The sequence below is a fragment of the Conger conger genome, chromosome 7, assembly GCF_963514075.1.
Source record: "Conger conger chromosome 7, fConCon1.1, whole genome shotgun sequence".
NCBI classification, from domain to species: Eukaryota; Metazoa; Chordata; class Actinopteri; order Anguilliformes; family Congridae; genus Conger; species Conger conger.
The window spans coordinates 24,095,290-24,112,284 of NC_083766.1; the positions used below are offsets into that span (position 1 = coordinate 24,095,290).

The 16,995-nt window shown below is 47.4% G+C and overlaps 2 protein-coding genes across 2 annotated transcripts in view; both read right to left on the minus strand.

Annotated features, from left to right (window-relative positions):
* Nucleotides 1-1,160: 1,160 nt before the first annotated feature.
* On the minus strand, nucleotides 1,161-6,540 carry LOC133134009 (spondin-2-like). The gene is made up of 6 exons (XM_061250359.1): nucleotides 6,332-6,540; nucleotides 3,244-3,472; nucleotides 2,863-3,083; nucleotides 2,076-2,267; nucleotides 1,618-1,774; nucleotides 1,161-1,368 (listed from the first exon to the last, which is right to left on the minus strand). The coding sequence occupies exons 2-6, from the start codon at nucleotides 3,470-3,472 to the stop codon at nucleotides 1,181-1,183; spliced, it is 987 nt and encodes a 328-aa protein (XP_061106343.1). The 5' UTR covers nucleotides 6,332-6,540; the 3' UTR covers nucleotides 1,161-1,180.
* A 5,307-nt stretch (nucleotides 6,541-11,847) lies between these two features.
* The window catches only part of LOC133133160 (C-terminal-binding protein 2-like), a 34,684-nt gene continuing 29,536 nt past the window's right edge, over nucleotides 11,848-16,995 (minus strand). The window contains exons 8-11 of the mRNA XM_061249213.1: nucleotides 16,559-16,689; nucleotides 15,028-15,155; nucleotides 14,354-14,474; nucleotides 11,848-13,457 (exon numbers count right to left, since the gene is read on the minus strand). Coding sequence (XP_061105197.1) covers nucleotides 13,268-13,457; nucleotides 14,354-14,474; nucleotides 15,028-15,155; nucleotides 16,559-16,689 — 570 coding nt within the window. The 3' untranslated portion in view covers nucleotides 11,848-13,267. The remainder of the gene's footprint in view (nucleotides 13,458-14,353; nucleotides 14,475-15,027; nucleotides 15,156-16,558; nucleotides 16,690-16,995) is intronic.

Genomic DNA, 16,995 nt, shown 5'->3' on the forward strand with positions numbered 1-16,995 from the left:
CATTGATTGAACATGTGTTTTTATTTCCTCTGAGGTGTAGGCCTACATTTACGTATAAATGGATTAACGAAGCAAAACATGGTTATTCCAATGTTTATGGGTAGTGCAAGCCTTTCAGTTGGAAGTGTACCCTTTTTAGAATAATTTGGATTTTACACCACTTGTCAATTATATATTAAAATATTTGCAGTGTATTTTTTGGTACTAAGCAATACTTCCATTTTTGTTACTGCAAGTATCACATAAGTACATGTCTAAGTATACAGTCTCTTTACCATTGTCCTTACCAAGAAAAAATAGACTATATATCCCCTCTTTTTTAAGAAAACACTTTATTTCTCAGCTACTCAATGCAAAAGAAAACCAATATACAAATTGTATATATTCAAAGGCATATAAGTGAAATATACACATTTAAAAGATCTCTATTTGAAATCAGACAGCATTCAGTGAGAATCAGTCAGATTTTGGGTGAGGTTTTATTTTATGAAGAGGTCACTGAAGTTTTGAACTGGTGAGAGGGAGGACAGTATGGGTGTGGAATGGACTGAGCTGAGAGTTCGGTTCTTCAGTAACACAAGGTTTTATGTGTTTATCCTTTAATGAACTGGAACCTGCAGTGTGTGATGCGCTTCCAAATGAGTCTGCTACACTTCTCCTGAATGTGACCAAATCTGTGGATGTCAACACAGAATTGGCATTTCCAGAAGAGGGGCCAATATATCTATTTGGTTTTGAGCATGTAAGACAGGCACTTATTATACTCTGTGTGTGTGTGTGTGTGTGTGTATTTGCACATGCATTTGTGTGTGCATGTGTGTGCACATGCATGTGTGCGTGTGTGCACCTCTGTGTGTGTGTGTGTGTGTGTGTGTGTGTGTACATGCGTGTGTGTGTGCGTGTATGTGCACATGCATTTGTACGTGTGTATGTGCCTCCATCCGTATGTGTGTGCATGTATGTGCACATGCATTTGTGTGCGCGTGTATGTGCACATGCATTTGTGCGTGTGTATGTGCCTCCATGTGTGTGTGTGTGTGAACACATGCGTTTGTGTGTGTGTGTACAGATGTGTTTGTGTGTGTGTGTGTGTGTGTGTGTGTGTGTGTGTGTATGTGTGCGTGTACATGCATGGTTTCCAGCTGTAGTCAGCTGGATTTTGGGGGTCTGACAGAGTCCCTCATTGCTGGGACAGGCACAGGTGTGAGCTGCAGTCAGCCCTCTCCTCCAGCTCCGGACAGGGGGAGCCGCTGTTTGCGGGGCGCAGCAGGATGTAGCGTGTCCGGTGTCTGATGCTGCCGCTGCCACAGGGGCCCGCGCACAGGCCCCAGGACGACCAGAGAGAGACCTCGCAGTCCAGCGGCGTCTCTGAAGCACAAGCGCAGGGAACACCACACAACACACATATATATATGACGTCATCCATTACCTTTATATTGCATTAATAAAAAATATATATATTTAAAATGTGTTAAAAAAAATATTCAAGATAAGTAAGAAATATCATCATCAGACTTATTACACAGACTCTGTCACTGTCTCTCTCTCTCTCTCTCTCTCTCTCTCACACACACACACACACACACACACACACTGAAGCATGTTCTTTGTCCTCACCTGAGATATACTGGGGCAAAATGTGATTGGACAGTGGGGTTTGGCGAGCAGGCATTCGACTCTGGCGCGTTATCCTCACAGTGGCCAGAGGGGGGAGCTCTGACAGCCGGGGATAGTAGAAAGAATTGGCTGGATGACTGGGCTTCTGAGAGGTGATCTGAGAGAGAGGAGAAGACGAAGATGTGCTGAAACAACACATAGCGCAGGTAAGACCTAAAGCAGTCACCAAGGGAAAATGGTGATGGATTGTATTTCTGAACATGGTTTTGTCAGCATACAATGTGCCACTTTTTTGGGTTGTTAGGATGAAGTTCCCAGTGGCTTCTGGGTGCAGGTGTTTCAGGGGACACTTTCCAAAAGGTAGTGGTAAGCTACAGGTGTGGAAGTGTAAATGTTCTCAGGTGGGTACAGGTGTCTCACCTGTGTGATGTTCTCAGGTGGGTACAGGTGTCTCTCACCTGTGTGATGTTCTCAGGTGGGCTGCTGGGGTAGTTGGGCGAGGAGAAGGTGAAGCCGCTATCTGTTCCCGCGTCAAAAGGGTGGAGGTCAAAGGACACTTCCTGTCGCCATCGATCCCCCTCACACAGGTTGACGCTGTCCACTCCCACGAACCAATCAGGGCTGGGAACGATCTTCACCATCATGGACAGCTGTGGGACGGAGACAGACAAGATTCCACACTACAGTCACATGCTCACCAGATGCTAGAGACCCTGCGGGAAAACTGTCCAGACTAACAGGAAGTTAAATTTCCTTTATTTTAGTGAGACGATTTTGAAGGGTGCTGTGTTTCTGCTAAGCGGTTTCCAGCAGCCCCAACCCAGCTTAGTTCATTTGTTCATTTCACAGAAACCTTGATAGATCCTAAGCATAGGAGTTACCTAAGTAGCTAATTTGCATCTGTAGTCCCAGAACAGTAATACAAAACAGCATACATACATTAGTATGTCGTTTTTAGAACAGCTAGTATCTCAGGGATCTGGATTGTAACTCTCACACACACCCACACACACACACACACACACACACACACAAACACTCACACTCACATAACTCACTCGCTCACTCACTCATGTTTTGCAGGCTGAAGACCCTCCACAAGGGGGAGCTATTAGCATAGAGAGTGAGAGGGTGCAGTTAAGCCTGGCTTGGTTACAGCCTCTGCTTCACTAGCCCTAGCTATGAGAGAGCAGCTCTGTACAGTTGCAGTGTGCAGTGCACCATCCCGTGCAGCAGGGGGCAGACCTGAGGGTATCTGGGCTGCAGCAGCAGCTCGGTGGAGCTGTGCCCGGTTGCTGTGGCGACCCCAGCAGTCCGGTACATCCCGCCGACAGCCCGTCTCTTCCGGGCGTCACGGCCCTCCCTCCCCAGGTCAGCCGTCACGCCGCGCTCTGCAAAACTGCGAACACCAGGACTCGCCAGCGCCCCCTCCCTCCACAGGTGGTACTGCCCGTTGTGGGTCATAGCTGTAGATAGAGAGTGAGAGAGATCAGATCAGCACAATGTTGGCTACACACATACCCTATATCTCTCTACCCTTGTGTACAGTGTCAATGGCATCTGTTCCTCTACAGCAGGGATGATCAAAGCAATACAGAGATTATTCTACTCGGGACGGTATTTTACCGATCAGCTTGGACCACTGTGCAGGAGGACGGACGATCGGGTACTGTTTGGGGAAAGCCCGAGAGCTCCAGTGTCCCGTGAACACCAGTACGTAGGAGGCGGGGCCTCGCGCTGAGCACCCTCTCCCATTGGCTGCCTGTGCAGGGCCTGAGTAGGACACCGCAAGCTTCAGCAACATCAGCAGCAACCACCACCGCCAGCCGGGAGATAGGAGCTCTGATGATGTCATCTGCAGGTGACAGAAAGAAAATGACATCATCATTGTGAGCCCTTTTAAACTCCTCTACATAGATGCTGAGTTTCCTACTCCACTTAAGCAGAACAAATGACTGTGTACATTACATTACATTACAGTTATTTAGCTGATGCTTTTATCCAAAGTGACTTACAGTTGGTTGGACTAAGCAGGGGCTTATCCTCCCTGGAGCAATGTGGGGTTAAGGGCCTTGCTCAAGGTCCCAACAGCTGTGCTGAACCACCATAATACCTCTAATGAATAAGGTATCTGCCTTTGAACTGGGCTAAGGGTTAGAGTCCCTTTGTGGTGCTGCAAGGCTCCTCGCACACACACGCACACACCAGCACAAGCACGCACACACACAGGCACACACAAACAAGCACGCATACACACGCGCACACAAACACAAGCACTCACACACACGCACGCACACACACAAGCTGCTACAGCTTATGTAATGTACGTGACTTCACAGCTAGACATGTTTTGCTCTCTTCAGCTAAATAAAGGCTGTAGAGGCTGTTCTTGGCATTTTTAGTTCGTCATGCTTGGTTAAGCGAAGTAAATGAGCAGTAATGACACAAACGCATGCACATGCATATCATACACACACGCGCACACACAGCATAACCCTCTCAGCTCAGTGAAACGCTGTTCTCCTAAAGCTTTTATTGTTCACTGTGTCTCTTCCTGGATCACCTTGATTTACAGCTCTGTTTATGACACAACCCAGAGAATTTAAGTCCAATTACAGGAGGCGTCTGGAGTGGTGCAGTCTGTGCTGGGTTTAGCGATCGCCTTTCAATCAGCAGCCCGTTTCAGACATGACATTACATTACATTGCTAGCAGACACATTTGACAGACACTTTTATTCAGAGCAACTTACAAACGAGAAGAGAAGCATATAAATCAGTTAAGATCAACCCTGGAGGTGAGAGGTAAATACTCACAAACCACAAGTGAGAAAGTATCCCTGCTGAAAAAACCCCCCCAGCTCAGGCTAGGTTTTGAAACAGCTGGTACTGTAGCTGGTTGATTAGTTCAGACCAGCTCCTAGCTTGACATGGTTTGACCAGCTCAAGCTATGTTTTGAAACAGCTGGGAGCTGGCTGATCAGCTACCAGGTCAGACAATCTACCAGCACTAGTTGTTTGATCAGCTCATACCAAGCTAGACCAGCGTTATGACCAGCTTGGCTACCCTGCTTGACCATCTCAGACCCAACTAGACCAGCTAATGATGAGTCTATGACCAGCACAGCTGGATTTTACAGCAAGAATATGATGGACTGTAAACTAGGTAAGCCTGTCAGCCTTGAAAACAAGGTGTGCAGACTCTTTAACCAATTAATGAGTTTACGCACAAGTGTGGGAACACACCAAAAACCAGCAGACGCTGAAGACCTCCTGGAACTAGAGTTTTAGATCCTTGCATTAGAGCAATAGCTTGGCAGGACAGGTCACTATTTTGAGTGTTTCTGTCATCGTTGTCCCCCTCAAACCGTTCTTTTGAAACGGGACGGATGGCGTTGGGCAGAACGGACCCTGCGCTACGTGGATTGTCGCCGTGGTGATCAGATGACACGGCCCAGGGCTGCTCCTGCTGTACGGGAATGTTTATGACGGTCATGAAGAGCTGAGGTAGTTATGATGTGAAGAACGACCGTCCCGGCCAGGCTAGAGGCAGCGTGTGTAATGCGGCAGTTTTCTGTCCCCTTAGCAGTCTTACAAACAAATAACTGGTTATACTAAGACTTACTAACCTTTTAATAACACGCAAAACAAATCCCATAAAGAATCATTGATCGAGTTATTGGTTTTGTGTGCGCTAAAAGGTTTTGTAGGTGCTAACGGTCTTCGTAAATCAGCCTCTTAAAAACGTTTAGGGCAGCACAGGGGAGTGCTGTAAAAAGACATCTGGAGCAGTGCTGTCAGAAACGCTGGCTGTTCAGGTTCAGGTGTCCAGTACCTTCACAAATATACACAAACCTCAATGCTCCGTGTAAATACCGCCATGCCATTCTTACAAGGGAAGACACAGGTCAGTATATGTTCTGTACATTTTTCCCTCTCTCTCCCCCCTTCTTGCTCATTGAAATCTAAAGGTAGAAAAATACAATCAAAGAAGAGAAAATGGATGAAGCCTCACTGGATGAGATGTTGCATAAATAACCTGTGGGGGCAAAAAATAAAACTGTGCAGACATCTTTATCTCTGATAGAAAGAATGCAGTCATTCATCATCATGATTCATAATAATAGTAAATAAGGAGGAGTGAGAGATATTAATCAGATGCACTTAGAGGGTCAGTGTTAGCCCCAGACCTCATTGGCGATATAGGCCACAGTGCTATCAGTACACACCCCACCGGTCTGGCCTGGTAAAGCACCCCTCCGGCACGTTACATTTATTTAGTAGACAGTTTTATCCAAAGCGACGTTTCACGCCGTATAATTACACCGTCTACTGGCAGAGCCCTCTCTCCTTCCCATAACCATAATCACTGTCTCGCACCCACATGCAAAATGCAACAAGTCCAAAATTGTGACACATTGCATGCAAACCCCCACCACAACACAGAAAGGAGAGCCACAGATTCTGAGCAATACAATAAAAAGCTATGAAACAAAGGCAACAAGGTGGATCCCATATGTGATATCTTTCTAAAAAAAATCATTTAGGTGCGTTTCTCTGCTAAAGACAAGTACAACAAACAAAATGCAGCACACAAAAGCTGGCATCCCCCTTTCTGCACTCTCTCTACACTTTACTGTCTGTTCGGTTACGGAAGTGTGTCACAGCTTGAGTGAAGTCCTCTGGGAGATTTTCAGGGCCAGAGGGAGCTCTTACCTGGGCTGGAGGGTGAGGTCAGGGGAGACAGCTCGTCAACGGTGATTCAGACCTTCTCCGTCTCCGACAAGTGAAGCCTCTCTCTCTCAGTCCCTCTCTCTTCTCTGCTACTCCCTCTGTCTGTCTGCTCTCAACGTCTTCCCCTATTCCTCCCCTACTCTCTCTGCTGCAGTCCCCAACTCCTTTTCTCCTTCTGTCTCTTTCTCTCCTCCACCTCACCACGTATGGGAAAGCAAGGCTGCTCTCTCTCTCACACACACCCCTATCCTTCTTTGCTCTCTCTCACACACACACACACACACACATACACACACACCCCTCTACTCTCTCTCACACACACACCCCCTACCGCTCTTTGCTCTATCTCTCTCTAACACACACACGCCCCTCTACTCTCTATTCACACACACACATTTGTTTTTTAGTTGTTTTTTCAGTGACTCTAAACTCCCTACCTCAATGCCCAAGGGAGCAATCAGCCAACAGACGTCCAATTTGTCTGAGCTCTGTAGGGAATACTCCAGGTGCATTCCCAGGACTCCCAGTGAGCCGCTCCAAGCGGCTGATTAGCTGATTGGCAGATTGATTAATGCAATAATAACGATAATAATAATCATAATAATGATGGGCGGAGCCTGTCAGTCCTCAGTTGAACCAGGATCAATGTAGAAAAAATGGTCACTACTAACATTCACAATATTTTTATTCATGTTAAGATTATTATTAACACTTCTGTTACCCTCGATATTGCTGCTCATGCGGTTATTAATGCTTTATGCAGTTCCATCGTACTCATTAAATATCTATAATGGAAATATGTTACAATATATACTCATGCTAATAAAGCAGGGTTTTTGTACCTTCTCTGATCCACGGACCCAAACACGAGCTCAAAGACATCCAGGAGAGCCCCATAACAAGCTAAGGGTTATATAATATATATATATATATATACTGGCCACCCTATAGAAGATCTCCATATAAAAACTGAATTAAAAATTCCTGCACAGACCACCTGATAGGGATGTAAACACCCGCAAATTAAACCCGACTGCGCTTCAACCCCGTGTTCATAATTTTATTTCAAACCCAACAGGCTGGGGGCGCAGCGCAGTCGCAATATTTGGACAGCGACAAAATTGCGCTTTTGGCTCTGCTACTAAGAGATAATGACCTAGGGGCTGGGCCTTATGCAGTTTGAGTCTCCAACACAGAGCTAGCAAACTGCAAAGCAGCCACATTTTACACACACACACACGTCAGTGTACATGGTTGTTGAAGGGGTTTGTGGGAGTTTGTGTTCATGGACGCTTCGTTTCAGCGTGCATTCCAAAGGCTCATAACTAACGCGGCACACAATGCGGTCAGACTCCACCTTAGAGACAGACGGGTCGTAGCTGCAGGCCACCGCTGCCAGATTCCTCCCTTCCTCCGAGGAGCCCGAACACCGGAGAGATACAGCCCATAGAAAGGCACGCAGCCCCACCAGAGGAAGACATCTTTCACCAGTGAACAGAGACGCGTTACACAATTAGCTTACAAACATTCCCACCCCGCGACCCGGCTCCCGTGTTACCAGAAGCTTCCACAGCCCCCCATGACCACCACACCCCCTCCCTAACATGCCCCCAGGGCAGACCGGGAGGCCCTTTGCCCTAATGAAAACATGCCTGTTTTCACAGGCTAGACTTACAGCCTCGAGGTCTTCAGGTGTCGCTATTCGGCCTGGATGATTTATCCTGGGGGGGCATTTCCCCAAACCACCCCACACCTCCCTTCCCCTGACAGCAGCCCCACCTCTACTTTTAATCTACTCTCCCTCTACTCTCACTGCCTGCACCATACTCACTCTCTACTCACACCCTCTCTACTCACCCTCTACTCACACTGCCTGTACCATACTCACCCTCAACTCACACCCTCTCTACTCACCCTCTACTCTCACTGCCTGCACCATACTCACCCTCAACTCTCACCCTACTCTCTACTCACACCCTCTCTACTCACCCTCTACTCTCACTGCCTGCACCACTCTCTCTCTACTCTCACTCTGCCTGCACCATACTCACCCTCAACTCACACCCTCTCTACTCACCCTCAACACACCCTCTACTCACCCTCAACTTTCTACTCTCACCCTACTCTCTCTCCCTTTCACTCTGCAGTTCCTCATTGCTTCACAGCGGATAGTCTCATGCAGGATTCACAGCTGGCTGAATGGAATGGTTTGAATGGTCAGCCTACAGCCTTGTGCCGAAGGTGTTCGAACAGGCCCCGGAAGGTTGGTGGGTCAAGTCCCGGAGTAGCCACAATAAGATCAGTGCAGCTGTTGAGCCCTTGAGCAAGGCCCTTAACCCTGCATTGCTCCAGGGGGGAATGGGCCCCTACTTAGTCTACTCAACTGTAAGACACTTCGGATAAGTGTCAGCTAAATACCCCACCCCAAATCACGTGGTAAAAACTTGCCACCCTGTTCTTCCCCAAGCCCTACCCCCAGAAAGCTGATGAACATGACGTATTTTCAGACCAGCAAGTCACCTACTAATTCACATCATATTAAAAACGATATTTTTGAGGTGACGGGATTAAATTCATTTTTCTGATGACCTATCCTGGTATAGGGAAGATGGAACCTTGAGAGAAAATCTCTCAACCCTGCAGGAAAAAAAGCTTGTAGGAAGCTGAACGATCATCTGCAATTTACAACAAAAGGACAGACAACCAAACGGATACAAAAGGACAGAAAAAACGTTAGTGACGGAACACGTTCCATCTCATTAGTGGAGAAATCCAAACCAAACTGGGCCAAAGGTCACAGAGGGGTCAGTGGGAGTAAACATTAGGGTCAGGAGAAAATAACTGCATTGCCTGCCCTCCCCCGAACAACTCCCCCAGTGTAGGTGGAGTTAGACCCAGACCTTTGGCAGAATTTTGGTGCCGACGGCAGGGGCGTGTCCAATGATATGACTAACGATATGAATAACGGTACACAGATGAGCCAGGGATGTAGCTTGTGATGTGATTTGCTCTATAGAAATAACAAAGACGAACAGACCAATGGAACCAGCGCTTCCTCTTTAAGATTTTATTAAAATACTTTATAGCGGAAGATACCATCACAAACAAGATTGATTCTAATAAAAAAAGTAAACAAACACAAACAAAAAAAAAAGAAAAAAACCTTTAAAGCGCCTAATTACATGGGAAATAGGGTTTCTTTTCCAAATGTTTGCAGTGTGATGTTAGGAACAAATTCTTGTTTAAAAAAAAAAAAAAAGATGTTGAGGGGAAGAAAAAAAAAAATCACGCCACATTTAAACATTAAAAAAATACATTTCCGGATTTCCAACTTCACATAAATCAACCCTTAAATCTGAATCAATACTACCTGGTTTATCAGTCCCACTACTGTTAAGATGTCAGTGCCACATATATAAGAAAATAAGGAGAAATGAGAAACCCTAGTATGCACACACGAGAGTCTACAGTGGAGAGGAGATACGAGTCTATTCTACCGATATCCACCTAGAGGGGACAGGAACAATCTGCCGGATCGTCAAACACAATGGTCTTTTAATAACGTCCGGCGGACATGAAAAAAAACGTCACTTTTACACCTTCGTTTACGAAGAGGAAGGTCTACCGAGAACTCGTTTCTTTACAAAGAGGACCAGGGGAAATGCAAGTAGGAGACTGAAGGGTTTGCATAGCCCATGAACTAAACTAACTATCGGGGTGTTTTTTTAATTGGCTGGACAGGGAATTTTGGCCGGAATACGAGGTTCAGTCCCGCCTCTTTCGTCACGCGCAGGGGAACATGCACAGACGGGCGAGACGAGTTTCAGACGGCTCCGGGCGAGCGCGGTTTCTGCACCGCCGATCCTCAAGACACGGACATGCGCGAGTCATACGCTTTACCCAGGATGCAATATTCCATCAGCGTGTAGCATCAGCGAAGTGGCCGGTTGCTCGTTCCTCAGTGGTTCCTATGTACAGGTTCGGTATTATTAGCGCACAAAGTCCTACATACAAATCAATGCACACACAGCTGCTACAGAAAGACTGAAATTATTTTAAAAAAACAAGCTACAAACATGAGGGTCTGAAATGTCTTGTTACATGTTAAACAGCAAAAAAAAAAAAAAAAAAAAAAGACCTACATATTCATACACAACTGTTCACAAGACACCGCACCAATTTCATCATAATGCAACATTACTAAAGACCAGTAATACACCTACATACTGGTATCTGAAATTGGGGGGGGGGAGGGGGTTGGAGAGGGACACAAAAACACAAGGAAGAGAACGACAAATGAAAACGAGGCAAAACGTGACACGGACAGCTCAACGGGAAAACAGTCCTCATAATGCGAAGATAAAGGACACAGCTACTCTGAATTCTGGGAAACCACACACATTGACTACAAGTAGACTGAACAGGACGTGGCAAACAGGGAGAGACAAGAATAATCAAACGTGGGGGGGGGGGATGGGTGGTCCGCCATTCTGTTGTCACTCCCGAAAGCATTTCCATATTCAGTTACATACAAAACAAGAGCCTTAATTGATGCAACCTTGCCACACCCAAAAAAAAGATAAAACAAGATCAAAAAGCACTTTGATCTCATTACATGATCTGACCCAGTCTTTCCCATCATTTATTGAAACCTGTGCTAAGCGGACACAAACCCCTTTAACGTCGCCATCTTGGCAAAAAAAGAACAAATGTTTAGTGTCCATTTTAAAAACGCTGATTTATTTGACCAGAACCAGACAGTGCCTTAGAGTACAAAGCTGAAACTGAGGTGTGAAAATTAATGCTGCAGAAAAAAGAAATTAGGGAACGAGACGAGAGGTGCCTTCCACCCTCCTATCGGCTGGTTCTGTCCTCTAACATGCAAACGCCACCCACCCCCCAAAAACAAGCAATGGAACAACCCAGCTGACACAAGAGACCACAATCAGGACACTACCACAAGGAGACGGGGGAGGGAGACGGGGGGGTACAGTGGGACATTTTTTTTTTTCTTTCTTTTTTTCTTTTAAAATCAGGTGAAATTTAAATGACGACAAAAAAAAATTCAAATGAAAAAAAAAATAGAGGTTTGGGGGGGAAAAGAAGAAATAATCACTAGTTTAAAGCCTGAGACTCGATCACCGGTGAAATCACCCAAGGAGATGTAAAGTCCATGTTTTTGCATTTAAAAGAGTATGCTGCAGTCTTTTTTAAAACGGGGATGGTTGCCAGCACTGCTATCACCAGTTTGATCATCATCCTTCCTTGTAAAGAGCTCTGTAGAATCTAAAAAACTGTACATCGAGAAAAAGTTCTGAGAGTACATTCAATATCTGTTAATGAGGTACTAGAGAGGCCTTCCTCCACCGCAGGACGCGTTCACAGTAAAGTCGAAGAGTTCCCACAGTCTGCTCCCCTTTGGTAAAAATTAAACAAAAAACAAAACAATATGGTGGTGTGTTTTGCATGGAGGGGGGGGGGTGGGGGGAAGGGGGGGGGGGGGGTTCCCAGGTTTGGACCACGTGCTGCTCAAAGCTCCAGAACTCTCGAGCGTTGCCAGGGCGACGTCGCTCCCGAGTTCCACCGTGTCACAAGGTAGGGCGGGGCTTTTAGGAGATGCGACCGTGACGATGAAGGGAGGGAAAAGAGAGAGAGAGAGAGAGAGGCAGAAGATGGAAAGAGGAGGAGAGAACGAGTGCGTGTTTGAACAGAAGTAAACCCAACCAAGTCTTTTGGAAGTTAGTGGCGTTAGCGGACAGCACCGCGCATTCCTCCTCTGGCCCTGGAGGCCGTTGTGTTTGCAGGCACCACAGAGACCTGCCCTGCTGCATTAAATGTCGGAGATGAGCTGCTAGTGCAGGCTGAGAATAAAGACAGGCGCCACCAGGTGGCCTGAACACCACATCACACCATGTCCCGGGGGAAGCCCCTGTACTCTAGTGCACAGCAGTCAGCCGTCAATTCAGTAGCTAACCAGAATGAGTCCCATTACTCCACACAATGTATCCTCTTTCCTCCACTCGGCTACTCCTATCTGGAAGTATGGGGCGAGGAGAATAGTTCAGTTTTAGAGACTTATAAAACCCCCGAGCTGCAACTACAATGGAACAGCGATGCCAAAATCCTCAATCTCCCCCCTATGATCAACTTCAGGTTTGTGGGTCTGGAGGTTCAGTGTGAACAGGGACGCACAGCCGACCTCTGACCTCTGACACAGGAAGAGGAAGTAGGTCAAAAGCACCCCAAACGCAGGTATAACGGGCGGGGCATTCACACATTTCACCGGAGAGAAACACTAAAGGTGGATGAATCGGTATAAAGGCTGCCAGAAGAGGTGATCGTGTCCAGGTTTACCTCACCCTTCTTTCTGAATGTTAGAAATTAGTTTAAATTCCAAATCCCAGTCAGGAAAAGCTTACACATCCAATTGGGATTTTGAAGGGAAAAATATTCTGCCACATGCTTAACCTTGTCCAAAATTTTCAGTACTTCAGTCCAAATGCACTTCTAAGAAAACTAGACTGAGTTAATCTAGACAAAACTCTCATCAGACAAGACAGAAAGGAACACCTTGACATGTAAGAGAGACAGAGAGAGACGAAGGCAAAACTAGAAAGAGCCAAATCCTTGAGAAGACTGTTATTGCTTACGACACGTTGAGAAAAAAGGAAAGAGGATGAAAAGAGGAGTGTGACAGAGAGAGAGAGCGAGAGAGAGGAACGATGGAAGGAGAGACATCTGACGGGTCCCTCATGAGACGTGTCCTGTTTGGTTCTGTGGGACTGGACCAGAATTGGACAAGATCGGACCGGGACGCCAGAGTCAATCTGCCCGTGAAAAGGTCGGGGGTGTTTCCGCGGGTGACGGAATGTGGAGGTGCTATTGGATATTTTTCTCTTTTTTTTTCGTGGAGGGGGGTTATTGGTCAGCTGGGATGTCCCGGTCTGTCTCCGCCTTCGAGGGTTGTCCTGGCGACGGGGTGTGAGGGGGGCGGGACACGGGGGCGATGCCATGGGCCATGGGCAGGGACCCCGAAACAATCCCCTCCACCGCCGCCCCGGCTCCTGACAACCCGCCCGCTGTGACCCCAACCAGACCCGCAGGGAACCTGGAGAGGGAGGGAGAGGCAGAGGGTGAGAGAGGGTGAGAGAGAGAGAGAGAGAGAGAGAGAGAGAGAAAGGGAGAGAGAGATGGAGAGAGAGAAAGGGAGAGAGAGATGGAGAGAGAGAAAGGGAGAGAGAGATGGAGAGAGAGAAAGGGAGAGAGAGATGGAGAGAGAGAGAGAGAAGGGTGAGAGAGATGGAGAGAGAGAGAAAGGGAGAGAGAGATGGAGAGAGAGGGAGAGAGAGATGGAGAGAGAGAGAGAAAGGGTGAGAGAGATGGAGAGAGAGAGAAAGGGGGAGAGAGAGAGAGAGAGAGAGAGAGAGAGAGAGAGAGAGAGAGAGAGAGAAAGGGAGAGAGAGAGATGGAGAGAGTAGGGGATTAGGGGAGTAGGGGCATAGTGGTGTAGGGGAATAGGGTCATAGGGGTATAGGGTTATAGGGGTATGGGGTAGTAGGGGTATAGGGTTATAGGGGTATGGGGTAGTAGGGGTATAGGGGTATATGGTAGTAGGGGTATTGGGGTATAGGGGTATATGGTAGTAGGGGTATAGGGTTATAGGGATGTATGGTAGTAGGGGTATAGGGGTGTAGGGGTATAGGGTTATAGGGGTATAGGGGTATAGGGTAGTAGGGGTATTGGGGTATATGGTAGTAGGGGTATTGGGGTATTGCGGTATAGGGGTATAGGGGTATATGGTAGTAGGGGTATTGGTGTATAGGGTTATAGGGGTATATGGTAGTAGAGGTATTGCGGTATAGGGGTATATGGTAGTAGGGGTATAGGGGTCTAGGGGTCTAGGGTAGTAGGGGTATAGGGTTATAGGGGTATAGGGGTCTATGGTAGTAGGGGTATAGGGGTATTGGGGTATAGGAGAATAGGGGGGACCGGCGCTCCTCTTACCTGTACGCGGCGGCTCCGTTGAGCTCGCTGTGGACGGAGGCGGGGTCCATGCCGGGCCACTGGGGCGTGGCCATCAGATACTCCTTATTCACACAGTTCTTCAGGCTGTCTGGGATGCGTCCTGAAGGGGAGTGTCCAGTGATGTCAGTCAATTACAGACTCTACTTCCTTCCCCTGTGTGTCTTCCCTCATAGCCCCAGTCACAGACATATGCCCCCCCCCCCCCCCCCACCTCGTGTCCAACTGGCCTATGGCACCCTTCATCAGTATCTCACAAATATCTGCCCCTTCCCCTGGTGAAGATAACATCTCAAAGCCCCTTCCCCTGGTGAAGGCAATGTCTCAAACCCCCTCCCCTGGTTATTGTAATGAATTTAGCCCCCTCCCCCTTGATAAGCCCCTCCTCCTCAGTCACAGTAATGCCTCTAAGCCCCTCCCCTCAGTCACAGTAATGCCTCTAAGCCCCTCCCCTCAGTACCTGTGATGCCTATAAGCCCCTCCCCTCAGTACCTGTGATGCCTCTAAGCCCCTCCCATCAGTACCTGTGATGCCTCTAAGCCCCTCCCCTCAGTACCTGTGATGCCTCTAAGCCCCTCCCCTCAGTACCTGTGATGCCTCTAAGCCCCTCCCTCATCAGTACCTGTGATGCCTCTAAGCCCCTCCCTCATCAGTACCTGTGATGGCGCGGCGCACCTCCCTGGCCGCCTCCTCCCGGGCCTCCACAGAGGCCTGCTCGCTGTACCAGGCTGAGTGCGGCGTGCAGATGAGGTTAGGAGCGTCCTTCAGCACGCCCTGCGAGAAGCTGGAGGACACACACACGCACACGGACACACACACACAAACACATACAACAACACAGTGAGACAGCTTGTATATGAAGGAGGTGTGAAAAGTATAGTACATGAAGTGTGTGCGTGCACGTGTGTGTGTGTGGGTGTGTATTTGCATGCAAGTGTGTGCATGTGTGCGTGCGTGCATGTGTGTGTGTGTGTGTGTGTGTGTGTGTGCGTGTGTGTGTGTGTGTAAAAACACGCAAGGGCTTAAGGGATCTGAAAAGACTATTCTAATCTTTCCCCCCGTTTTTCCACGGAAAAGGCTCAGTCTCTCAGGACATTGTGCGTAGATTTCAAACCCCTTCACTGCTATAACAACCTCATTTAAATAACCCTAAATAATTCATGTAGCTCCAGAAAATTTTTTACGGTTGATATTTTCCCCCTTAACAAAAACAAAAAAGTCTTGGCTGGCTCATTTGAAATGCCCAGGCAAGGTTAAGGCCAGATCAGCCGGGGCTCAGTAGTAACCAGCAGCATGTTTTATTCACGCTCGACAGCGCGCACTGCAAGAGTGCAAGTGCTTGAGCGCTCAACATTAAATATTCACACAGCCGTGTTATCAAGGACACAAGCCTCCAAGAGATGTCTCCAAGCTCAAATTTACATCTGTAGAACAGCAATAACAAATGAGAAACATTTCTCCTTAAAACGGGGGGTGGGGGGAGACAAATTTGAAGACAAATACATGTATTGCTACAGCCGGACAGCACACACTAAATGTCTGAGTAGAAGCCCAACCTGATTGGACAATAAAAAGTACTCAGAAATACCTAGGTACAGTATACTTGGTCATTACAGGGAAATCCATCCAAATATAACTTACTAACCTTAAAAATAATGTACCCTTCTTCTAATGTTGCACATAATAACACGTCATGTTAGGTTATGATACAGCCCTAAAGATACAGAATAATAACAGTCAATCGACCCCCCACGGTAAAGAATTGATTCAGAATATTTTGATGTAATGTAATGTAAGTCTCCAAACCTTCAGTTATGTCTTAATTCTTGTGACTTTGACCTTAGAGATGTAGAGAAACAGACTTTTACACAGCGTTCCTCCGATTCGTTCATCCACAGGCAGAATTCATAACGCCATTTTAGCCATTTCAGCCAACAAGCAAGTTAGCAGAATGCTCCAGTTAAGTGCTAACAGGAAGTAGTTTGGCCATTTTAAGTCAATGTGAAAGCCCTTTGGGTGTGACCTGTACTGGCATAGCCAATTCCCAATAGCTATGCCAGCACAGCAAAATTGTAACGCTCAGCATTTCTGGCTTGAGGAACACAAATAAATGTGTGAGTGAATGAATATAAGGAGAGAGGGATGGAAACGGAGGAAGAGGAGAGGGGGGGGAAGGTGTGGGCTCACCTGAAGGGCTCCGTCTCGTGGACGTCCAGGGCGGCCCCCCGTATCCGGCCCTCCTTCAGCGCCTGGGCCAGGGCCTTCTCATCCACCAGCCCCCCCCTGGCCGTGTTCACCAGGAACGCACCCTGACGCATCTGCACACAGAAACCTCATACGGTTTAACACATATACACACACACACACACACTCACACACACACACATACACACATACACACATATACACATATATACACACACACACACACACACACACACACACACACACACACACACACACACACACACACACACACACACACACACACACACACACGCATCTGCACACAGAAACCTCATACGGTTTAACACACACACACACACACTCACACACACACATACACACATACACACATATACACACACACACACACACACACACACACACACACACACACACAC